Source organism: Lutjanus erythropterus, chromosome 6, assembly GCF_056507025.1.
Source record: "Lutjanus erythropterus isolate fLutEry1 chromosome 6, fLutEry1.hap2, whole genome shotgun sequence".
Classification (NCBI taxonomy): Eukaryota; Metazoa; Chordata; class Actinopteri; order Lutjaniformes; family Lutjanidae; genus Lutjanus; species Lutjanus erythropterus.
In genome coordinates this window covers 5562407-5588969 of record NC_139322.1, presented here as the reverse complement: position 1 = coordinate 5588969, position 26563 = coordinate 5562407, and the positions used below count along the sequence as shown (strand labels likewise).

The window sequence follows — 26563 nt, the reverse complement described above, 5'->3', positions numbered from 1 at the left end:
TTCTCCTTCTCGTCCCCACAGTCAGACAGTTTTGTCAAAGCATTATATAATGTACTGATATCCGGAATGTCTACACTTCACAGAAACAAACAACAAACAGTACGAGTGAGATGCTTTTTTTCTGTTTGATTGTTTGTTGTTCAGTCACAGTTCACTGCACCATCCAGTTCTTCTTCTTCTGTTTTAAATGTCTTTTCAGCACATTTGATAATCATTAAGCTGTAGGAGCAACAAACACATTTTTTTTTTAAGATATTTTTTAGTCAGATTCTTCTTGAAGTGGTGGCTGCGCTCTCTGTCATCTGGTTTAAATAAATCCAATGAATTTATGACAGACTGATCAGTGCAATACACCCAGTGGAAAGAAAACACTCAATAATACTCTTACATATTTGATAAAAACAAACAGGACATTTTTCTAATAACTACAAACAGGAATTATGGCCTACAGGACTGGCTTGAATTTTTCAGGACTTCTGGTCACCCTACATTACACCCCCACAGTATGCTGTTAAAGCAGTTTATTGATGTATGAGGTCCTATTAGATGGATTGCGAGCTTCATGTGAACACAACCGGACCAAAAGACCTACGCAGGCGTTACAACAGGGATTAGGTTAAAGTACCAAGACAATTTTCACAGCTAATTGAGTTTACAGCGGTTTGCAGTGCACTTTAGCAATGAGTAAAGCTATGTTTCCATCAGAAAACTGCAAGTGACCATGATGATATATTCACTGTCAGTCCAGGGGGCTGTGTTTGTCCTGGTGACAGGATGCATTCACTGGGAGGCTGTTGGGCCCGGTTCTGTTGCCTACTAGCAGCAGTTAACAGTCATGGCTAGGTACTTTAGCAACAAAGCTAAAGCTGTCTGTCCATCAGGAAACACTATAAATGAAATTACAGAGAGTTGAAGGTGAGCAGCTGTTAGCACATCAGAGGGAAAACCAGAAAATATTTTCTTCATAAAATATGATTCAGTTTCACTCAAATCACTAAATAAAGTTATAAAATTGTGGTTCTGTACAGTGAGACTGCCCCCAGAAACACTGCAACCTGCTCTGGTGAACAGGTACTCTCCTTCTGTGCTTCAGATCCATTATTAGCGAGACTTATTAACATTTCATTGGACTCAAATTTAGTGTATGCCCCAAAACACGGGATGAGCTATTGCAGTTTTTAATTGTGTTCCAAGATAACAAATAAACAAAAAAAAAAACAACAACTCAGAAATACCATTAAAAATACTTGCAAATATTTACAAAACTTTTTTGTCATTGCTGGGCCAAATTCTGGAGTGTCTGTAATGTGATGTGATGTGAAGCACAGCGATTTTGACTGCATAGGGAATTAAAATGGCGAGCAAAAAAACTGTGACATATTGCACTGCCATGTTTGTACAGTAGCCCAGAACGAACAAACAAAACACTGGCTCTAGATTTGGAGCTTTTCATATTTTCCTCAAGTTTTGCAGCCACTGTAGGTTCTCCTACACTCGTGGAAGGGCAGAGTGAGGCGAGGGGTTTTCAGTTGGTTGAAATCTACAACCCTCACTGCTGGATGCCACTAAATCCTGCACACTGATCCTTTGATATTTGTACTGTCCTTTTAGATCCATGCAGACTGTAATTGTAATTTTCAATTTCTTATTACTTGGTGTTGAGACTGTTTGAGATTCCCCACCTCCCACTGAGTACACCAAGACACCAAGTCCTTTTGTGCTTCAAGTTATCATGTCTAGACCTCTTAACGATGGGAACATCTGAATACAAAACCCTGCAGAATACCCCTTATGTGAGACATACCCTAGGGAGTCGGTGCCGGTACCTGACAAAGGAGTGCGAAAACACTCTTTGTGGGGTGCCGATACCTGCAGCAGACAAAGGGGTGTGAAACACACCTTAGGGGGCGTTCTTCAGGCATAAATGTTCAGGTCTTCCCATGTTCTGGGTCTTTCTCCACTCTGACCGCTGGTGTGCTGATTGACCTTCTTTGCAAAGAAATAAAACCTTGTCGGCCGGCAGAAGTCTCTATTTCATTATTCACCAGTAGGGGAAAATTTCCACAACAAGACCCACATGTGAACGTCTAAGATCGGTTTCACGATCTTCAAATCCTGGTGGCAGACTGGTTGATTGTCCTGGTGTTACTGGAGGCTCAAAACAGTGACTTCCAGGTCGGAGAACTGTTACAATTCACTTTGTTGTTATCAGATTAAAACTGCACTGGTAATAATATGCCTCCTTACATCAGCATCTAGTAAACCTCCACTGGCAGCCTCCTGGTTCTTCTTCTGTCCTCCTCTATTACTGGACAGCTTCTCTAAGTACTTCAGGGGTTGAGTGTCTTGCTCAGCTGCCACCTCAAACAGCTAATGAGCAGGTCCTGGCTGTCTTTACTTAGCTTGTCCTTGTGATTGATAAAAAACGGTCCCTCAGCAGCAGCTTGCTCCTCTGCTGTTGCACCCTGAGTCCAAATGAGGATAAACACATTCTTGAGGCACAGGTTGGAGTTGGGCCGGACTGGACTGGGCCGACAAAATCTCCTGCACCAACCTCCTGAAACACAACAGATTTGGTGACTTTAGTGAAATTTATGCATTGGTATTTTAGGACTCGATTATTCAGTCACTTGAAAAGTGCAGGTTTTGTCTCAGTTGCATTAAAGGAACAGAGGCATAAAGATACCCTGGCAACTTTCTCAAACATGTCAATCTAAGTTCTTTCAGTACTTAACCTACATACAGAGGAAACAGGTTGCACAGCAGCCTGTGTCCATCTTCACTTGTGTTTCTTGTTTCCATGCTGCTGGCCCACTTGTTGAAAATCACTTTAGATTAAACTAAAATGTCCCCATGAAGCCAAATCCTGATTTCCCGCTTATTTTGATGCTCTTGCTAGCCTTCAACATCTGCGTCACTCATGTTCTTTCAGAAAACACTGAGGACACTCTGGTACTGTATATCAAGCATTAGTGTTTGGCTTTAAGTGATGACAATGGCTGCCACCTCCACAGCCTCTTTGTATATCAGCGTACACCCACCTGTGACCTGTCAAGACTTAGGCTGACGCTTTGAAGAAACATGAGTGAGGCCACTTTTCAGGAAAATAGTGTCTGCTAAAAAGCCACAAAGTGTACATAGATGTTAAGTACCTCTTATCACCCAGCAGGATATTTGCCTTCACTAAACACCACAGAAAACACTTGTCAGAGGAGCAGTGTGTCACTTACTTAACACATATTAGCCCTGATTTCTTAACAGCCAACTTGAATTATGTCATAGTCATTTGTAAACGCTTAGACTTAATAACTAGACTATATACACATCAAATATATGTGTCAAATATTCTGTGAGAAATAAAAGTGCTAACTAGAATCATATTGGATTATTTGGCTTGCCCCCATAGGAAAACCCTTTTTGCTTCCTGGTAGAAACTTTCATAAACTTTCAAGTAGGAACTCTTTCAGGGAGGTTATATCCAGAACCCAACCTAACCCAACTTTTAACCCAACTTTTATAGTCCAAAGGCTTCATGTAGAACCCACCTAGGTCCAAATAAAGGTTCCTCAGAAGCAAATGGTTCTGGGAAAACCTTTCCCGATATTTCTAAAAGTGTGTGTCACACACCTCAGTTGGTTACATTTAATTACCAAAACTATTTGTTTGGCTGGCTCTTGGTTTCACACATGGCATGAACCTGGGCCTCCTGGGTGAAAGTCCTGTGTTTGTTTTGACCCATCAATCTACCCTAACTCCTTCATACATGGACTGTCTCGCTTTCTATAGTGCATAATCTGACATGGGTGGGTTTATATTGATGTTACTTGTAAGCAAGGTGCGTTTTATATAGACGATAAAGCATACCTTGTTCATCTGTACGAGACACCGAGGGGCGTGACAAAATGTCAGTAACGGCATGGGAACGAGAATGTGCTGAACCCAGGTAGCCAAAAATTGCTAAATCCTAAATCTAGCACATCTGGTAGCTGGACTTACACTGGACCAAGTGCTGATAAATGGTGCTGATTCTCAGCCCAAATAATGGCATGTTTGCAGCTCAGCTACCGGTCAGCCCCCTGGAGCTGGAATACAACAGCATTCTGCTGGCTATCTTTTGGGTAAATCAGCAGCTGTGCCATATTGTTTTTGGCTGTGATTTCTGTTTTTTTTTTGGTCAATATCATGATGGATTATTCTCATATACAAATAAGAATGGAACAGGCCAACAGACCAGGCAGTATGAAAGGGGAAGGCTATGTCATACATCAAAGAATCATAGGGTAAGATTATCACATCCCCATTAAAGACATAATGTTGACTTTTGGTTTCACACAGGAGACAAATCCCAGCCTCCTGAGTGAAAGTCCTTGTTTGACTCACCCATCCACCAGATCTCATGACTGTGATTTTAATACAATAGATGACATTTGGAGAAAGACTTTTGGCCGGTGATCCAGAGAATATGGCCTCCTAACACAACATCATCATGCATACATGCACTTTTACTAAAGTTTCCCTACTTCGGCTGGTCTTGCTGTATGTGACAGGATGAGATCTGAACTTCTGGAGAAATTGCAGGTTTAAAAAAAAAAAAAAATTGAGGATGCCAGTACTTTGATAAAAATGTCCCACTGGACTGAGAACCCATTTATCTGACGCTCTCCCTGCAGTTTTTACTTCAGTAAAAGCCATCCCTGACTGTGGTGCATACCAAAAAACTGTGTGTGGCATTGGACACAGATTTTTAGGAAGTAAACAAAGGCTAATCTGCGCAAAGTAAAAGTTACCTTAAACTCAACAACAAGAATCTATTATCTTAACTATTACTGTCTAGCCCTACTGCGTCTTCTGAACTTTTTTTAAAAAAAATCGTATCTTGAGTTACCTCATAGCCTCTTCAATGTTCTTGTTGTCTTTGACTGAGGTCTCCATCCACGCAATGAAGCCGTTTGCCTTACTGAACCTGTCGATGTTGTCTGCCGACACAACCCGCTGAGCCAGGTCACACTGCAGACAGACAGAGGTAAGGTGAGCGGGTTGTTAAGGTTCCATTCGGGGTTCTCTATCTATGATATGGCTGATATGTAGTTTGACCTGTATGTATTGTGGTATTGACCTATACAACACTGTCTATTCTTTGCTTCTAATTTGTAACATCTTTTGCTGTCTTTTACCGTAAATAAGATTTAATTTTAAAGAGAATACATTCCTCTGCAGAGCAATAAAAAAGGTAGGAAATGTCTGCCATGAACATGGGTGGATTTAAAGGTATTCATAGAAATGCAGTCTCTACTTTTGTTTATCTAGGCATTCTAGTAAACTAGGCATTTAATTAGCTATTGATCAATTTGACTCACAAATTTCTAAAAATGCTGGAAAGCTGAGGTTGAAAACCTGCAGTGTTAATCCCAGCATCCATCAGGCAACAGTACATCGCTCACTCATTAATACTGAGCCAGGCGAGTTTCTTGATAAATCATTCATTAGTTACAGTTAATGCACTGAATCACCTTGTTGGCCAGCAGGATGCAGGGGATGGACTCTCCATTTGTCAGCATGGCCTTGTTGTCCAGGTCCCGTTTCCAATGGCGACAGTTGAGAAAGCTGGATGAGCTGGTGACGTCAAACATCACCACACAGCCCAACGCACCTTTATAATAGAGCCTGGTCATGGAAATGAAACGCTCCTGGCCTGGAGGGAGAACACACAGCGTGCATCATCCACAACTTATTTGTACAGTATGTCCCAAATAGTATGTCAACTGAGAAATGTTCTGCACCTGCAATGTCCCAAAGTTGTAGTCTGACTTTTTCTTTATCCGACCACTGCAGCATCTTCAAAGAAAAATCCACTAAGGAAATAAAAAAAATACAGAGAGAAAAAGAAGTGAATCAGGGTAAGCGAGAAGTGAGAGAACTAAAACAGAAACAAAGACCAAAATCTATTTTTACATACAAAACTAAAAATGGTAAAAATAAGAGATGAAATCTACACATAAAATTCCAGACTTTCACTCTTAGTTCTACAATGAACTGTTTCATCGGGCACAGACAGATGAGACAGAGAATATACTGTAGAGCAGAGAGGGAACCAAGTCATTGTTTTGTAAAGTCCCAAGTCAAGTCTAAAGTCTTTGCAACTCAAGTAACTCAACGTGGCACCTTGAAATTAGAGGATTATTTAACAAAACTGTGTTAATATTTTCCAAAAGCACTGATTGTCATCCCTACGATTATTTGGTGTTTTTTCAAAAAAAAATGTGATGTTTGATTTTGTCCATATCACACAGTTCTACTATAAGATCATTGTTTGCACTGTCTGAGAATTTACAGAATGTTATTTTAAAGAAAATGTGTATATCAATATATATATTGTACAGAAAATCTTGAGATATTATTTAAAAGCCATATTGCCTATCCCTAACACACACACACACACACACACACACACACACACACACACACACACACACACACACACACACACACACACACACAAAGAACACAGATAAATTCAAGCAGCCCTACCTCCAACTGTCATCTTGTACATCTTGTTGAACTGTCCATGGACGTAGCGATGCACAAAGGAGGATTTCCCAACATTTCCATCACCAATAATCAGTATTTTCAGCAGGTGCTCGGTCATCGCTCTCCTCTGTCAAACAAACACATGTGACAACGGCTCAAAGTTCAACTGTCATGTCAGGAAATGTGATTTATGAGGTTTTTTTTATCTGTAAAAAGAAAAAAAAGGTCAACCATAACCTCCTTGGATTTCCTTTAGCTGACGCTTTCTTTTCATCTGTTGATCCAAAACATGTTAACTATCTTTCAGTCTTTATCTCTTAAATTAATGTACCCACTTAACATGTGAACTTCTGAGCCTCTAAACCCCAAACTCTACAAACTGTTGACCGTCCTCCTCTCTGTGTAGCTCAGCATTGCGATCAACTAGTTTTGCTTTCTGGAGGGAAGTAGCAAACACCATAAATAGTTCTGTGTCATAAACCACACCTTCATGCAACAGGAAACAGTATATGGATCTATGCAGATTCATTTCTCTAACCCACTTGATCTCTTAGGCCACATATTTCAAAATACAAAACGTTGCATGACTACGAAGTTGCTCCAATAGAGAAGTCACCCACAAAGGCATGGTTTGGCAGATGTTTCATCCATCTTACACAATAACCTGCCCAGAACTTAACATTTCAAGGCATTTTACTTCAACAGATTTTTGTGTTTTGTCAGCTTTTTCAGTTTTGCAGCATGTTATCAAAAATGAGAGTTTAGACAAGCATTGCCATGGATCAAAAGGGAACAGCAAACTTTTTGAAAACAAGATCACTGACATGGGAGAGGAAATTGAAGCCAGGCCCCACATACTATTTGGTGGACTAAATAGTGGGATGACAAACAAAGCCAAACACATAGCTTTGGAGTGTCACAGTTCATTACATTGTTCAGTAGGCTAATGCAAAGGTCAGCACAGGCTTGGGCACATATGCATCCCAAACTGCAATATCTGACATACCCTGCAGGAAAATCACTTACGTCATGTCTAGAGTTTACTTGGAGATAAGATCATTTCCACATCGAAGTTACACTTACGCATGGTTTTCAAGACATACTTCAGATGAAAATGATTGTTAGTCTGTTTTATGAATCAGGCCCCTGGTCTGAACCCAATGGTTACCAAACAGTTAAGTTAGATGGATGAGGGATGGGAGGTTTGAGGGATGAGGGGGTTGAGGTGAGGGATGAAGGGTTGAGGAGAGGGATGAAGGGGGTCGAGGTGGGGGTGGGAGATGAGGGGTTTGAGGGATGTAAGGTCAATGTGAGAGATGAAGGGATTGAGGGATGAAGGAGAGGGATGTAGAGATTGAGGAGAGGGATGAGGTATGAAGGGTTGAGGTGAGGGACGAAGAGGGTCGAGGTCAGGGATGAGGAGTTTGAGGGATGTAGGGTCAAGATGAGGGATTAGATGGTTGAGGTGAGGGATGATGGGTCGAAATGAGGGATGAGTGGGTCAAGGTGAGGGATGAGAGATGAGGGATTTGAGACATGAAGGGGTCAAGGAAAAGGAAGACGGGGTTGCAGGATGAAGGAGAAGGATGTGGGGTAAGAGGGATGAGGGATGGGAGGTTTGAGGGATGAGAGGATCAAGGTAAAGGATGAGGGACGAAGGGTCGAGGTGAGGGATGAAGGGGTTGAGCTGAGAAAAGAAAGGGGTCGGCGTGAGGGATGAGGGATGAGGAGTTTGAGGGATGTAGGGTCAAGATGAGGGATTAGATGGTTGAGGTGGGGGATTAGATGGTCGAGGTGAGGGATGAAGGGGTTGAGCTGAGAAAAGAAAGGGGTCGGCGTGAGGGATGAGGGATGAGGAGTTTGAGGGATAGGGTCAAGGTGAGGGATGAAAGATGCAGGGTTTGAGACATGAAGGAGTCAAGGAAAGGGATGAAGGGGTCAAGGAGAGGGATGAAGGGTGTCGATTTGACACCGAGCAGTAGGGCTAGGGCACATCTCGATGACCTTTGGTGCTTTGCCCCCCAAGGTTCCTAGCAGAGACCCCAGTGGACACAGGGAAGACAAGTGACCTCCCCATGGAAAGAACCTGGAATGGATGAGGTTGAACCTGGGACCTTTCTTGTTGAGGGACCACTGTAGCGATCACTGAGCTGCCTCCACAAAAATGAGGATGAGGTAGGGGAGTGGGTCATGAGAACTGAGATATATGGAAGAGGGTTAGATGTCTTTATATGGGTAGATGACTGCTTTGGGTTTGTAGGAGGCGCAGGTGGTTTAATTAGTCAGATGCAGATGATAGAGTTAGAGTGGTGTGATCCTGTTCCTGAATCTAGTTATAAAACATTTGATGGCACCAGGATTTCAAAAACAAAACATTTTCTGGATACTGCCAGCCTTCATAAACAACACACTACTTCCTGTATTGGCACTGAATGGTGGCATCAGATGCAAATAATGAGGTGTGGGCTCGTCCAATATGGATGCAATAATTCTTAATGGGCTGTTCTGCAACTCCTCCCCCATCACACCTGTTCATTCTCTTCCACCTTCGTCCAACACCTCCTCTTCACACCTCTCCTCTCCTGTCCTGTCCCGCCTCCTCGTTCCCCTTATTCTCTCTCATACACACAAACACAAACACACACAGTGTTGACCACACAGAGTTTTACCAGTCTGCCAACTAGGCCAGTGTTACTGGCGACTGAACATGTTTCAGCCCCTCATGGATGTTGACTCATCTTCGTCACTCCCTTTGTGTGCGTTTTTCCTGTTTGTGTGTTTTCGTGTCTTGGTCCATTTCCCAGTATCAGTGGCAGAACCACCCAGGGTTTAAAAATAACTCTTCTTGACAAACCCAGTCTGTTGTTACTGTAATGTGCCAACACTGCATAATGTTTGTTTGGACCTGAAAAAACAGGACCTTCCAGCAGGGGGAGCCATGGACCATGAAAGTGCAGTGGACCTGAGGACGAGGCCGACAGTATAGGTGCTTTTAGGTGCTTCCCAGTTGTCAAAAGTTTTCACCAAGAAGTTGCCAAGAAAAGGTCAAACTGTAAGGTCAAATTTCATGCTGAAGAATTAAAAAAAAACAAGTGTTTATTACAGTTGCGAGAGCTCTGAGAGCTCAACACAATTTTTAAAATGACAAAATAATAGATTTGTGTATATTTATTACTTTCTCCCGATGGTCTGAATAACTCATTAGATTTGCTGCTAGTTGTTTAATTCATATATTAAATATTTTGCCATTCAAAAGAGACCTGCGTCCATAGTGGACCAAACCAATGTGAGGCATTTTTTTTGATTCTGATCATTTTAATACACAACCAAGTTGAGAAAACTTAGAAACTAAGAAAGTTTCCCATCTTAAAAAAACTGAATTATAAGAAAATGTATTTCAGTAATTGTTGCGTAAACTCATTGACGTGAAAGGGAATACTAGTTAATGATTTAATATTTTCAGATGCAAATAATTAATTTTTAAACATCCAAATAATGACAATTTTTTAATAGCTCACTGAACAATTTTTGAAATGTAGATTTTTTAGGGGTTCGAAAACTCAAAGTAAAAAGGTTGGTAAAACTTGTTTTAATTTATTTCAAAAGATAAGACTTTGATTTAAAACTCAAAAATTTAATGAAGCAAGTTGTCTTGGATTCATGACTTTTCTCAACTTTTTCTTTTTCTTTTACAGTATACCAACAAATTTTATTTATTTTCACAAACATATAATATTAAATAACGACTGCAACTTTCCTGTTTGTTTTCCTTGTGAATCACTTTTAAACAACTTTCATATATTATTCAGGTTTATTGAATTTAGTGAAACATTCTAATTTTCATTATTGTCTCTTGTTTATTTTGTCAGTTAGTTGACTGCACATGATTAATACTCAAAAATAAAATCTGACTGATCGATTTATTTCCACATAATCAATGAACTGAAGGATACAACTGATTCACAGCACAGTTGTGTATGTTATGCTGTTTTTTCTCTGTGCCTTCACTCTGGCATTTGTCTGACACCTAGTGGTCATCTTACAAACTGCAACATTATCCACATGCAACAAGTGGTTTTCACTGGTTCGGCAGTTCAGTTTCTTTTAAAATGAACTGCCATAATAGACGTCCACATGTCCATCAAAAACCAACCTAATTTATCCAGTTTCTTAACTTTTAGTAGCTACATCATTGTTTTATGTGCTGAAAGTGACTCTAACAATAATGTAAATGTAAATAAGGCCGTGTGAAACTATATTCTGAGGTGTGATGACTCAGTTTAAAATGTTATTTTTACACAATTCTTTCAATAAATTTTCAAAAATGTGGCTTTTGTATGTCATTTAATTTACAGATTTAAAAATCCAATTCCTCAAATTAAGCCATGCCAAAATACGCTGAACAGCTATTTCTATCAACAATAAGAAAATAAAGAGCAAATGATTAATAACACCACTGCAAAAGTCTGTTGAACACTGTTGAAAAAGATATAAGTTCTTTTTATTGTGGTTAATTCTGAGACAAATTACAGGATATGGTGGAGAGCACACTGTTATAACATTTTGACCTACAGGAGGAGAGAACCTGCAGCCTGGAACGCTGGTTGTTATGATGACATTCAATTCAAAACATATTTGATGATTAGACCCAGCAGATGCAACAATTTGGACTCATCATCAAACAATCTTTTGCCTCTTCAGTTTGTATTTTATTGCAGTTTTATAAAGAGGGTGAGTCACTTTGACTTCACCAGCTGCTTCACCTGTTGACCTTCAAACACCGAGGCAGGAAAGTGTCATACGAGGTGCTGTTTGTTTTGAAGGTTTGTGCATTTATACTGCAGACTGATTCACTGTTTTCTAACAGCTGGCATTTTCTATATGTTGGAGAACCATTCTGCTTTGACACAATGTGGATATCAAAGTCTGTTAAAAAACTTTTTAATGTCCAGTGTGTAAGATTTAGAGAGATTTACTGGCAGAATATGGTAGAAATGTGATATATTATCCATAAGTATGTTTTTAGTAGTGTGTAATCCCTGGTTGCAAAGAACCACTTAGGCTAGCTAAGGTTTGCCTTAAATTTTAATTTTCGGATGCTAGGATGATGTTATGGAACTGTAAAGTCAGCCAACATGGATCGTCGAGCTGCATTTTTTAATTGATGTTGTCCTAAGGAAAAAAGGGTTGGGTTAAATTAAACTGGAAACTGGCTAAGTGTGCAGGAATTAGTGGTAAACAAAGACAATTGGTTAACGTCTCACCGCGTCACTGAAAAAGTTGTGCCCAGCTAAACTTTGACTTAGCTTTGGGAAATATTTTACTTAAGGCACAATAACTTATTTTGAAAACTTTAGGAGTTTTATGCAATGGGCAAAGGATCATTTTGTTTTTGTTACCTTAGTATGATATCTACAGAATCATGGACACTGCCATGTTTCTACAACACACAGACCACCTCTAAAGCTTGGAAAGAGAAAGTGAAACAGGTGTTTGCAGGCTCACCACTACATGCCACTAAATCCTACACACTGGCCCTTTAATCACAAAACTCTTCTTTATCATACATGTCATTGTGAAACTTTTTGCTTCCTGCAGATACACCATCAAACATCAAAATGAAACAAGCAACCAGCTGGCTTCACCTCCTCCTCCTCCTCTTCTTCCTCCATCGTCTGACCTCAGCTGACCTGGAGGAGGTGGATAAAGTGCCGGTGGAGGTCATTGTTGACAGCTCCCCCTGCAGCGCCACCTGTGGGCTGGGCATGAAAACTCAAACCCTGTGCTTACTGAAAGATAGTCAGGCAGCAATGGAAGACTTGAGAAGTAAAGATGGAGCAGAGGTATCACAGAGACGTCTTAAACGTGTAAATGACTAAATGAGAAATGCTCTGATAGCTCTGATTTTGATGACAGTGATCACTGAATTGTGTATGTGGATTAACTGAAGGTGTCAGGGGAGTGTCGTGACCGTAAGGTGAAGTGTCAGGAGTCGTGGCAGTGTGGACTCAGGACGATGACGGTGACGTCGGGACAGAGGGTGGAGATCGACTGTCTGGGAGAAATCATGGAGGCCATGGGGAAATTCTCCTGGAGGTAAAGATGAGAGAGGGGAGAGGATTCAGGGGTGATTCAATGGGGGAAAAAAGTCCCAGAAACTCATATACTAGAACATGGAATTAAAAGTTTGACAGACGTAGCAACAGTAACTAAGGAGGGCGGGGCTTAGCAAAGGGAAAATTGCAAAAAGAAAGAGGCCAGTGTTCACAGGGGTGTTTTCTTTTACATGTCAGGGTGTCATGGCGTCATGCCCGAGGAATCATCAGCTCTGACGACTCGCTGTTTACTCGCTGGGATGCCCCTCTGCTGGACCGAGTGGTTCTGGACCCCGTCAGGGAGGAGGACGCAGGTAAACACAGCTATGCATGTGTTCACAGACTCTGACCTTTGTTCATGGTTTAGGTTCATACCCGTGAGCTAGTTCAGGCAGTCAACTGAAGCTGCAATCACGCGCGACATGCCTCACTCTCTGTAGTACAAACCAAACGCACCATTCCAATCTGGCGGTCTGTTTAAACCGCTAAAACCTCCCATCTCTCTCTGCCTGTCAAGGCCATTGCTGCTTTGCATCAGCGTCACTGCCTGCTCATTCAGCCCCACCACCACCCCGGCATCCACCTGCAGGCTCCGACAAGGGGTCTGAGAATTTTGTTCATCACTCCTCCACATCTCTGTGTAAACATAATCTGTGACGAGTGATGAGGTCAGAACCTAGACGCCAAACTCTATCTATGTTCTGCTGCTGCAATAAACACTCTAAAAATGTGAGTTGTCTGACTGAACTCAGTGTTCTGGTGAGCTCATAAGCAGGGATGGATCAGTAGGTAATGTGAAATTGACAAATGAGCATCCAAAAGCAAGACTCTGCAGTCATAAAATGTGTTTCTAAAGTCATCCACTTTTGGATTCACTTGTTTCATAGAAGTCTACCCATAGATGTAGTGTAATGAACTAGATAGTGAAGGCAAAAATGGTCCAATGAGAGTTGTTCGCCTGGCACATGAGCCAAAAAAGGTTTGCTGTTCGGCTTACAGACTTTAAATTGTGATGCTGTCACCAATTTTTAAAATGATTTCCATTGCAATAGTGCAGCACAGGTGAGCGGCATTGTCCTGTCTAGTTATAAGTCTATGAGTCCACCACAGAGCTGCAGTGGACAAATTAAGGTTGAAACTTTAATCACTTTCATAATGATGTCCTAGAAGCTATACTGAAATTTGGTTGGTGACACATAATTTGAAAAACGCCAATTAATTAACCAGTCATGTCATTTTTAGGTACATATCGGTGTGACGTGCAGGATGCCACTTTCCGCAGGGTGAAGAGAGTTTACTGGGGCGTCCGGGTTTTGCCCGTCGGGGTTCTCAATCTGGACTACGAAAGCTCTCTGGCCCAGTGGGATTCCTCTGACAACCAGCAGAACCAGACCGTGTCAGACCAGAATGACCACAGGCTGGCTCTCCTTTCCATAGAACAGTTTGTTATAGTAAGTGATGCAATGACACTATTAAAAAATATAAATTTCTGTAAAAATCTTGTGCACCCACCAGATTAAACACAAAAACAACCAAATAAATTAAATTCACTCGGTATTATCTAACTCTAATTCATCAGCAGTGTATTTGTTGTGTCTGAACACACAGGTGCTGATCACTTTGAGTGCGGGAGTCCTCTTCTTCGTACTGATCCTGCTGCGCCTCTTCTTGAGAATGCTGTGAAGTTTATGAGGCATGACTTTCTGCTCTCTGCACGAACAATTTCACTTTTTAGAGATGAAAAGAAAATTGTATCATCAATAAATGTATGTTGTTCTCAGTTTGTTCTAAAAAATGAGGTGCCATGTCCATATAGCATTTTTTCTTGCAGAAAGAGAGAGAAAAACCTACATGCAGCATTTTTTTTCCGCAGTTCCCTGCCTTTCTAAGGCAACAATATCATGAAAATTCCTAGGACAGCCGTTGTTTTACAGTTTAGCATCTAACATTTTTTTCACTGTGAGCGCTGAACCAGAAGATTGTCGCTGTCATGAGTGTGCTGGCTCGGTTTGGCTCAGCGAGGCAGGCAGCTGCATCTAGGAGCGTCTTGATACGAGCTTGTCTGAGTTGAGTGCCTGTAAAACACTGGTTAACCACATTCACTTCCTTTCTTTCACAGTAAAAGTCCCAATATTATGTCATCTAAAAGCTTTTACTATAAAGCAGCAAATTCAGGAACTGTTAGGTTTTCATCAGCGGTAATTTAACACAACTCTGATCCAGCTGATTAAAGGCCCAGTCCCACGTACATGAATGCGAGGGAGTTGCCATCACCTGCCGAGGCAACGACACACATACTTCTTTGTTATTGGTTAAGACTGTGATTACGCCCTCTCAAAGTTGACGTGAAGAAAAGATGCAAATTCATTGCCACTTCCCTTAATTCATGAATGTTTTGAGACAAACTAAACTTCAAACCAAAGAGATTCACACAAAGCCCTATAAGAAGTATCTGCTCTTTGACACAAATCTAAAAAACATGTGATAGTGTGTGACTTCTGTGCTGTGAAAGGTTAGTTTGGATTCACCAAAGTCACACAGGGACCTTTTCGACCAACAGGGAACAGGCCCCGTTCCGGTTCAAGCACCTAATTTTGATCCACTGAACCAAGCATTTCCAGCAACCTGAAAACTTGAACCTGAGAAGTTGGTTTCAAGCTGGAACCAAAAAATATCAGGTTTTCCTTGGGAACCAAAGTGGCTGTGTCTTACTCTTACAGTTTGTTGTGAATCGTGTGGCGCCCTCTGTCGATGACATCCTTGATTACAATGATCATGACCAGGGTTGCAAGGATTTTGAACGGAACCAGTTCAAAAAACAGCGCTTATTTGGTGGAAAATGGCCCTGCAGTGACCCAAAAAGCTAAGAGTTAAGTCTGTGTTTTAGGAGTAAAACTACCAATTCTACCAGAGAGGTCTGGTTGAGCAAGAGAGAGTGATATATGGCTTATGTAACAGTAGTTTCACAGTAGGAAAGGCCATAGTAAATCATTCTAAATATAGTGTAAACTTGTTGTGTAGCTTCTTCTTGTCTAGCTTCCTGCTAGAAGTGCTGCTGCTGCCTTTTTTAAAATGGGGTTTTACCGACTGACATCTACTGTAGGTAATACACTAAGTACCTTGCACAAGCCTACTTCAAAACACCTGAACTATCCCTTTAACCAAGAAAAAACGGCTCCAGGAGGGTTTGGATGGTGTCAGTGAGTTCAGCAGGTGTAATCCATCTCTGTACCAGGAGATGGCAGTGTTGGTTCTTAAAAAGGACCGAGGGTTCAGTATCAGCTCCTCTGTCACGATCACGCTGCATGACATGATGGGACTCATCTGCCATGGAGGAACCAACCTGATTAAGAAGGAGAAAGACAAAAGGACCCTCAAAGAGTTTATGCTCATTACACACCAGAAAACAGAGACAGCTTTGATATTCTTAGATCCTTTATCACTCATTCACTAAGGCGCTATAGATCAGCTGTGTGAAGTCCTCGCTATAGGAAAGATTACAAGGCTTTATTTGTCATGTGCATTATGCTCAGTGAGTAATAGACATATTAATAAATAAATCAATAGGTTTTGGTCCAGATACCACATTAAGATTAATCAAGTGTGCTTCTGGTGGAGGATAAACACCATCTCAGGGGATTTTTCACAACCTGGCAGTCTTATTAGAGACTTTTTAAAGCATTAGTTATTCACCATTAATGAGACCAAGTTGGTTTAAAGTGGTACATGGTCATATTTAGCAAAATCCAAAAGTTTCTCTTCATACTTAAAACTAATTAATACTTAAAACTACAGCTGACATTTTACTGATCATACTCATGTATAAATAGCAGTAACTTCAGAATATGTCAGGTTGAAAAGTTTTAAAAAAAGAAGTAGATCTCGACTTAAAATTATTGCTATGTCCAAGAATTTGTGTCCCATACAGATAGTAATTTTTAAAGGCATTACTCAAGTTGTCTAACTTGATGCTACACTGTCTTTTTTTTACCCCGCTGCATTTATTTGACAGCAACAGTAGAAAACCAAGTGACTGCAATAAAGTTTGTTATAACAGAGGATGAGTGATGATAAAGTCTTGAGAGAAAGTCTTCGGAGCTTAGACTCTGCAGGGAGATTTGTAGTCGTGGAGTTCAAGATAAATCCCCTGTGGCATTCAGGTTCTGGTGGTGGTGGTGACTGCTGAGATTAGAGGAAGATGAAATGATGAATCTGCGGAGACTGAGCGGTGCTGGGGAAGTGGAGGACTCTGAGGTCATGTCCTCAGTATTTTCAGAAATGTGCAGGTTTCAAAAGTGTTCCCAATTTGTGTTTGAGTTGCCTCATTAAACAAATGGCTCCACCAGGTCAAACAATTTCGAATGAGGTGCAATTACTGCCATTTCAAGACTACTGATTAAATATTCAGGGATTTTGATTAGTTAAATTTTCAGTGGTGATTCATTAGTTAATAATTAATCATTAACATAATTTCTCCAAACCTATGCTGCTGCAGTGTTTGGTTTTTCGTGATTTATTTTACACCAGTGCTGAAATAAATGAATGAATATTAGTTGTGGACTGGTTACCCTGGTTACCATGAAGATGGAGAAGCTTGTTCTGGCCGTGTCTGTCTACAGGTCAGACACACAGAGGCAGACAAACACGTGTGTGAGAGCATGAATGTGGCTGCTGAGTGTGGTGCCTTCATCACCCTTTACCTGTGCAGTCCAACCTCTGTTAATGTAAATGTAATGAAGTTAGCTACCAAGCTAATCCCAGTGCCCTGCCAGCACTTAATGCCAGAAAGAAACATCACATCGACGTGGGGCTGGACTGAATCAACTTAAATTTGAAAATTAAGGGCATCGGTTTGTCAGATTCTGCGGCATGTACGGCAACCTTGATTTGTTTTGCATTTTGATGAGGATTAAAGAAAAGTCACAGCTGCCATATTTGGAAAAAAAAGTCATAGTAAAATAACTCCAACCTCAACTTAGTTTTAAGGTGGCTAACATGCACATATTATATTATTATATTTGACATACTGTTTACAACTTGGTTAGGTTTGAAAAAAATTCTGGTTTGGGTTAAAATAACTACATTGTTAACGGTTGGGCGACTTTCATTATACATGTCTATGTTCCATATTAACCCCTAATCCATTGTTCTGCAGAGCTGGGGAACACAGGACCCTGGGAGAACGTGTGTAGAACCCGAGGAACATTGGAATGATTCCCATAAGTATTACTAAAATCCTGCTTACAGCCCCATGTGTAAACAACATATAAACTCAAAAGTTGGCAGAGTTACTGTTACCTGCATTTTGATTGAGCCAACTCAAATGTTTTCAGTAATTTCAACTCAGAATTTTCATTCACCCCTCTCATCGCAATACATTAACAGACGTGACCAAATTTTAACTACAACATTTTAAGACTAGAAAAAACTGTATTATTTTCTAATGTTTGTGTTTCAGGGAATGTTTTTCCATCATTAAGAAAGACAGAAAATTCACAACATTCAAAAACATTTTAAGTTAGAACCTCTTAACAAAAGTTACAGTGAGAATTCAGTTTTTACAGTGTACTCCATAATAATTTTACAGTGTACTCCATAATAATACAGTACGCTGCTCTGCATTATAAGTAGGTAATTTTTGCATTTTTGTCTTATTTAAATCAAATTCTGAATGTAAAACTTTTGTATGTCCTGGAGTGCTGTCTCACTGAAGTATTGCTGATTCTGAAACAACCTGAATTATGTGGGCCAGTTTCAGGCCAAGTCATAATAATTACAGATGCTGACATCATCAAGCTGAGACAGAGAGTCAAAGGCGATAACATCGGAGTGAGACGTCTTTGCTTGCGTGTGACGTTCATTTGCGTTATCGAGACTCCAGGGAAATAACACAAATGCAATTATGAAGACAGGCTTACAATAATTCATTCATTTCCTCACAGAACCTGTCCCCCCCCCTCCATAAACCTGGAAGAACGTCATTTCCTTCCATATTTACAACATCAGTTTGACGGATGTAAGTGTTTTCCCCCGTGCTCCCTGCACAAACAATTTAATTACTGCTCTACTGTAGCATCAGAGACCACATTATACTCTACAGCGTAATGTTGCCATCGAATCAGTAAATGGGTGATATCTGCACAACGAGTCTTTCTGAAAAACAAACCATTCTTAATAACAATGAAGAGCTCAGATGTTGGCCGTTTGAGACCACGTCGAGCCCCAGAGAGGTGAGATTAACAAACACTCTTCTTCTGAACGGAAAATTAAATTTAATTAAATGTGAGACAGAGTTACAAGGGACTTTTAGATAATTTGGTTTTGAAATTACTGAATATTTTTTTCTTTGAAACAGTCTTAGTGTTTTATATTTTGTTCTTTTTATTTATTTGCTGCCCCAGTTAATCACCAGTTCATCAAGTTCAATTCAAAAACGTCTTCTTTGCATTAGTATAGCATTTACTTTACTACATTTTTTTGCAGCTATACCTTCTAGTTACAGTGAAAACTTCATGTCATTTTGAGTCAATGTAATTATTATAACCGATTCTTTATGTATTTCTTCAAACATTAGCCACTTAGCAGCTACGAGTCAGGCTATAGCCAAGTGAAATAGCTTTGGAGCTGTGGAGCTATCTCGCTTTGTTCCACAGCTTTCCAGAGAGGTGTGCTACAAACGTGACCAGCTGATTGACTGTGTTTTCTACAGGTCGTGGACCGGCATGAAATTTGCTCATCCCTGTTTGTCTTTTCTGAGGCAGCAAACACAACACACAGCCCAAACTATTGTACTGCAACCTGAGCTGATCCACACACTCTTCTTCAGTCGACCAAAAACGGCCTCAATAGCAGCGTCTGTAGTGGCTGCAGCACACAATTTGGCAACTCTTAACAGCTTGACAAAGGCCTTAATCCTGCCACGTGGCACTGATTGGCTAAGTCCCCCCGCAGTGCTGATTGATCAGTCTTTTGTTTTGAGAAATCGTCGCTACATGTCACTGTGCCGTCCCAGAGAAACAGCCTGCTGAGTGGGTGGATTTGAAGGTCTGGACCGAGGCTAATAATCAAGGCTCTTTAAAAGGGCCACGATCGCAAAGGAGAGAGTAGGTGATGCAGAAGGACAGTTGATTATTGAATCTCATTCTCAGGTTGTCAAAAAACAACACTTTGGTTTGGGTTGGATGTTGAGTGGTTAGGCCTGAGCCACCAATCCAAAGCGTCTGGATTTGACAACCTGGGAATGAGACTCAACTTTCTTTCTCCGCCTTTAAGTCTGAAGACACGGCGCTCTGCTGCAAAAGTGTGGTTTTCCCTCTCGGGGGTTGGGAGTGAGTTGGAGTCCCAAGTGAAGTAGCTCCAATATCTCTGGATGCTGTTCATGAGTGCAAAACTGACAGGTGGATTCAGTGGCATTAATACAGAAGTTCTGTGACTGCTGTGGTGAAAAGGGACCGAGTTTGATTTGTACTTTTATTCCTGTGCGTTTCTGTAATTCACCGCATCTTTCCCCCTTTATTTTAGCTTTGAACGCGCACACACGCTCGCACAGACACACGGACTGTGACACAGCTCATCTGCTTCTGTCATCTCTTTTTTATCCCTCTGCCTCTCACATGAGATCTCTCCTCAGTGATTCACACTCAGTCCTTCTCACTCAGTTTTAATGTCACTTTGTCGTTCACTGTCGTTGAGCTGATTTGTGTCTCGCTAACTCCCTCAGCTCACACTTCCATCTCGCTCTTTGTCTTTGTCTTTAACTCACCCACTCAGGTGGAGTTCTCAGGTTTGATAAAAACATGATAGGACCTTTTTCCTCTTCCTTTCATCCTGAATATACAGCGTGTCTCACACTCCTCTCTCGTCTCTTTGTTTTGCATCTGAAATTAAAAACAGTTGCCATGGAGAGAAAGCTCATAATCTCATCTTCAAATTTCATTGTCCAGGGTGGTACAGCTGATTAATATCAGAGCTTACAAGCAAAAATATGACTTTCAAGTAAGGACATTAAAAAAATATATGAAGGAAGACAGAGAGGATTTAGAGGATTGTGAAACCTTGGCAGAGGCTTTTTGTAGCTGCGTCACAGTGTGCGTTTGCACCCTGGCTGGGTCATACTGGTCCAGACTATTAAAAGCAAAAATCTAATTTTTCTCTCTACTGCAAATAAATATAGATATTATAGGCTAATACCAAGTGCAAGGTCTGCAGTTTGAGTGTGACACTGAAACATTTTAAATCACTGTTGCAGAACAAAGCCACCAGCATGTTTTGAAAGACCAAATCCTGCTGATTTTAATTATATGAGTCTCATTTATGGACGTTAAATGCTTCCCAAGTTATGAACCTGAGAGGAAAGAGTGGAATTAAAAAAAACAAAAAATGCAAATGGGTTTCATCAGGTTCAGCTGGTAAAATTATCCTTCATTAAAGCCTGGGGCATGGGGCATGTCGCACAAACAGATTTTTCGATCGCTGTTTCTGTTCTCGGTGCAACAAACTGATGTTCTCTTGGCTGCAAGGCTTCACATTCAGCTTACAGTTTGCATATGCTGAAGACAGTAACTATAAAGACGTTGTATGGCAAGATAATGACCACCGATAGCAGGGGACACTAAATTACGGAGAACAAGACGAGGTACTGCTTACATCAACAGCCTTTCAACCAGAGGTCTTGGGGCGAGAATGAAAACGTTCCAGATGCTCACGTCACATCTCTAACGTTGTTATCGCAGACCTCATTTAGCACGACCTGGCTGCAGATAAGCAAGACTGTCATATGATTAATCTTACAGTGTCAGATGTTCATACTTATTGTGGCCAAAGGTTCAAATAACGAGAAAAACATACATAAAAGCAAAAAGCTCAGGTTTCAGACTACCCTGAATGCAACGTTTTCCCTCTGATGTCTTGTGGCTGCTGTGCCACAAGTCTTGGTGATTTACAATTTCCTGATCGACAGATAGCTTTACTTGACACAAAAGTAACTCCTGACTGCTGCTGTAGGCCAAGTTAGCTGCTGTTAGCTAGTTAGCTCAGTGGTTGTGATTTTCTCTATAAAATACGATTCATCCAAAATCAGCTGTGTTCTTGTACAGTGATCACTAGACCAGTGAGATTTTAATTTGAAAAGACAAGTTGAGGTAATTCTGTAATGATTCTAAACAAACTTTTTTGATATTTATTCAGTTATACTTGACAAAGCATGTTCAATAAACCCCAGATATTAAGTTGAACCAACATCTCTCAGGTCACATTAACCAACATAACAAATACATTTTCTCAGTTTGAAGAGTCGGTTGAAGAACTCACAGCTGCAGCTGCTCCTGTTGGAGCTACTTTGTTCTAGCACTGACTCAAAGATAATTTGTAAAAAACTGCTCCCAGTGAATTTATTAAATCGTAATTGTGAGGCGTGCAATTCAATACCAGCCCTCATCATGGTTCACAGTGTGTTTAGTTCTGTGAAAACAAGCGACTGTGATTTATCTTAAAGTGTATTAGAGACACAGCAATTATATAAGTTTTCTTCACACTATAAAAAAGGAGGCTCTCTCAGAAGAGTTTTAACTCTCAAACAATGCATGCTGGGAAGTCTGCTAATATGCTGATCGTGTTTCTTAATTTCTTTACTTTTTTTAATTTCATGAGTTGGCTGAACTCATTTTAAACTCAAAAGACTTAGAAGAACTCGTGTGTTTAGGCTCTGGAAATAAATACTAAGTCAATAAACTTGCATTATGTTGATGAAACTGTATGAATTTTTTACAGTGGTATCTTAGCTGTCATATGGCATCCAGCACATGGTCAAGAGGATGAGGCGGTGCTCACAAGCACTCGGTGCTACCTCTCAGAAGGCTTCCAGCTTGTTTCAGACAAAATGAACTGAGAGGAACAGTGGTGCCCACATAAGGACTTTTTATAACTGAAAAATGCAAAGCTCCTTTAGTGGAGCCTCCTAGTGGAGCCCTATAATAAAATATTTATATATTTATTGTTTTGCATGCAAAAATTCTCCCCTTTAATACATCCTTTCCCCTTTTTCCAGTCATGTGACCTTTTTCTTTCTGTCTGCCTTTTACAAAGGGTAGAAGTGGCAGTTAAGCTCTAGAGTTTACAATTATATTGTATGGTTCTGTTGTTTGTATTTCAAAACACAATACAATGTTCTTGTTTGTGCTGAAGATCCACAGAGAATTCAACCTGTGGGATGGAGTTCGACAGCATGAACAAACTCACAGAAAGTGCCCTTCACAGGCAACTTTCAAATTATAGTGTACTCAAAAAGGCAATGACTGGCCTCCTTTTTCATGAAGTAAAGACACCCATCATTTTTGAGACCTAGAGAAAGAATTTCAAACAATGGAGCAAATTGGAGTGAGAATTTTACTTTGCATTTGTTTCGAGTTCTGTTTTCTGAAGTGTCCAACCGTCTGAATTTTCTTTAGAGCTGCACATAAGAGGCAAAGGACCACTGTTGTACTTGATAATGGCTGGTAATGTGAGTGGGAAGGATGGAACAGCATGTAGGCGTAGATCTTTTATACAAGAAAGAGTATTCAGACTGGTCACAATAAGAAGAAACAAACAGTTTCAGGAACCCTTCACCCTCCACAAAACACTGGGAAAAAAGGACCAACCTGTTTGTTCTGTTCCGAAACCTTTTATAATCTGTCACATGATGTCTGTGGCCAATCAGGGAGGATCTCTGGAATTAGTGCCACTTTGACCCAGGTGACATCAATCTCCCCTCATTTGGAGCTAAACACTGCTCACTTGTACTTTGACAAAAATATTTAGCACAAACGGTGACAGGTTAACTGGCATGTGAGCCCACAGTTCAGTGACGGCAGCCTTCCCTGCTGCCTTACAGCCGCTGGATAAAATGCAGACTTTAGAACAACTTTTGTCTGTCTGTCCTGCTGTCCTGCAGTGTGTGTGGGACATGGTGTCAATATGTTGGACGGTGGGACAATGGATAAAATTGTTGTGCAGTCACACATAAAGTGGAACGCCTGGTCATCCTACATGTTTCCCCAGAAGTTATAGCAACTAGCCGCTAGTAAGAAATGTACAGTTACCTTGAATAAATTCTAGATTTTACTGCATTTTAACACTGCTGGGAACATTTGGGATAATCTAACTACACAACTCAACAAAATATATAACGTATGTCCAGAGGTGGGTGTACTGGTGTAGATTTTTCAGGTATCTATACTTTACTTGTACATTTATTTTTCGGACAACTTTTTACTTTTACTCCATTTTAACACAAATATCTGAACTTTCCACTCCTTGCATTTTTAAAAATGGACTTGTTCCTTCAGTTTTTAATCATTTGAGGGGAATTATTGATTATTTTTATTTTGCATATTTGCACATTGCCTTCTAAACCGACTATATGTGTATCCATCAGTGCATATCACGCACGATAGACGTAACAAGATGAAAATGATGTCAAAGACTTAAATAGACAAAAAAAAAAAATATTAAAAGTTTGTAACAAGACAAACAAACAAAAAAATATGGAACAAGATGAAGAATGATGGAACAAAATGAAAAACCACCCTACTTTCTACTTTTATACTCTGAGTATATTTCATGGCCTGTACTTTTTTACTTTCACCTGAGTAAAAAAGTTGAATTAGTACTTCTACAGAGTTCATTTTTATATAAGTATTTATACTTCTACTTGAGTGCAGAATGTGTACACTTTTGCCAAAATATAAAAAACCAAAAAAAAAATAAAAATGTAAAAATATAGAAGACCATGGATCTACAATAAAAAGCCAAAAGGTCTTGCACACTGTCTTCTGCACTTGTATTCAAGGATTTAATAACAATGTTAATAAATCTTTGAGTGCAAGTGCAGAAGACAGTGTGAGAGTCTTTTATACTTCAGTCTTAAAAAATAAAACAGTATTCCATATTTCATAGTTTGATGTCTCCAGTATTAATCTGCAGTGTAGAAAAATAATAAAAAAGAAAAATCATTGAATTAGAAGAGGTGTCCACACAAACACACACGTAAACACACACACATATGTATGTATGTATATAAAGCAGATTCTATAACCCATAACCCAACAAGTATCCACAAAATACATGAAAATGTCACTTTTAACTTGAAAAAAGAAAAAATGAAATGCATCACATCTGTGTCGGTAGGCTCTTAACCTTTCCCGCTGAAGCACTTCCATTGTTTGTTTTGTCCTCTTCTCCTTCGCTCCCTCTGCCAAAGTAACATTGACCTTTCTGTGAAGCACTCCTGCTCTTTTGTGTGTGAGTGCACCATTTATTTTTTTTCTCATGTCACCGTGGTGTCCAAATGTGCTCATGAGAACAACAACAAAAAAAAACACCCAGAGAGGTTGTCATCTGTGATCCAGAGCTGATTGCAGAACATAAACTGGCATTTGTACGAAGCTGGCAGGTGTCGTAATCTGTGTATGGAGGGGACGAGGGAGGGAATTAACTCGGTAATTTCATGGCACCTTGAAACTAAAACACGGCTGTTAGTTTGCTGATAGTATTCCCCATTTTGTTCTAATTCTTTCAGTAATTCCAGGCCTTTAAACATTAATATTATGGATGACTCTCCTGCTGACTAGCCACAAAAACCTGTGCCTTCATTTCCTACTACAACATTAACCAAGGCTGATTACTTTGAGGGAATAAACAAATCAAATTCTGGGCACAATTTAGTAGGTCAAGGGTATTTTTCAAGGAATTATTTATGTGCAAAAAGTGGTATGAGTTTGCTAAATACGTGACAGGCTTGATAAATTTGGGTTTGCTGTGCAGGATGAAAATTAAGGTTGGATAAAAGTGAGGATTATGCCTGAAAATAAGTAGTTTGTACAACCTGTGGTCCAACCATGTGGGAGGTGTTGTTCCATTTACCTCAGAGGTCAGAGATCCGTATGACCATGTTCCAGTGCAACAAGTTGGAAACACCTTCTCTTACATTACATGGATAGTACTGAGCGAACGACTGATTTAATGAGACAAAAGCAACAGTGTTAATAAACAGCTTTCACTGCTGGTGCAAGGAGCTGCCATCTTGGATTTTGAGAATGAGGTTGTTGTGGTTCCTCCAAATTTCCGGCACATAAAAAATGACTTGAATTACTGAAACACTTTTTTTCAGCCGTGTCTGGAAGGGAACCCTTGATTTGCGAAACTTACATTTTTGTCTGTTGTTCCTTCATTGTGACGTTAAAATGATCGCTCTCGTGGGATCCCCCACAGGTCTGGGGTTCCCTTCAAGACTTGTCCATTGGTTTCTCCTTCTTCTGCTTGTGTCACTTCCACACATCTGTGGTCTCTTCTGCCTGTGTCATCACATACAGCTGTTATCTCATCGGTTGCACAAATGAACTTTGAGTGCAGCAGTCAGCGGCAGATCCGAGCAGTGCGCCACGCCGAGGGTAGCGGTGCTGCTCGGTTGGGTGCCACCGCTCTCTCCAAAGAAAAACAGTGCAAAGAGTTTTTGCCGTTGATCATGTGTTAAGGCCTTTAGGGGCAGGCTTACTGAGTAATGGATTACATGTAATGGGATTACATAATCAGGCTAGAAAAAAACAGGCAACTGTAATCCAGTTGCAAAAAAGTTACAAAAAAGACATTTAACAAAATGGGGATTATTTATCAGGATTGAGATTTTGAAATACATTACAAATACAAGTAAAGACCAAAACAAACTGCTGCTAACATTAGCTACACAGAAATCCGGTTATCTTGCTAACCTGTAAATACTAGTAGTCCTCAGTAATGTGGACATAATGACTAAGTGGTTAAAGACAAATAACAGAACAGCTAAAACAGTCTGGTGAAGTAAGAAAATGGCATCACTTTACTGTAGTGCAGCCTTTAAAACCAGGAAAAAACAACACTGATGCCATGTCATCACCCAGCCTGAAGGGAAACTTTAGCCTAAGTGG

The 26563-nt window shown here is 40.3% G+C and overlaps 2 protein-coding genes across 2 annotated transcripts; one reads left to right on the top strand and one right to left on the bottom strand.

Annotated features, from left to right (window-relative positions):
- Nucleotides 1–2075: 2075 nt before the first annotated feature.
- On the bottom strand, nucleotides 2076–6947 carry LOC146324717 (ras-related protein Rab-29-like). The gene is made up of 6 exons (XM_084719920.1): nucleotides 6766–6947; nucleotides 6529–6655; nucleotides 5781–5852; nucleotides 5511–5692; nucleotides 4886–5007; nucleotides 2076–2557 (listed from the first exon to the last, which is right to left on the bottom strand). The coding sequence occupies exons 2-6, from the start codon at nucleotides 6644–6646 to the stop codon at nucleotides 2434–2436; spliced, it is 618 nt and encodes a 205-aa protein (XP_084576046.1). The 5' UTR covers nucleotides 6647–6655; nucleotides 6766–6947; the 3' UTR covers nucleotides 2076–2433.
- Nucleotides 6948–12146: 5199 nt separating this feature from the next.
- Nucleotides 12147–14306, top strand: tmem81 (transmembrane protein 81). Its single transcript, XM_084722048.1, has 5 exons — nucleotides 12147–12371; nucleotides 12479–12624; nucleotides 12822–12937; nucleotides 13866–14074; nucleotides 14232–14306. Exons 1-5 carry the CDS (start codon nucleotides 12147–12149, stop codon nucleotides 14304–14306), a joined length of 771 nt encoding a protein of 256 aa, XP_084578174.1.
- The last annotated feature ends 12257 nt before the right edge of the window (nucleotides 14307–26563 follow it).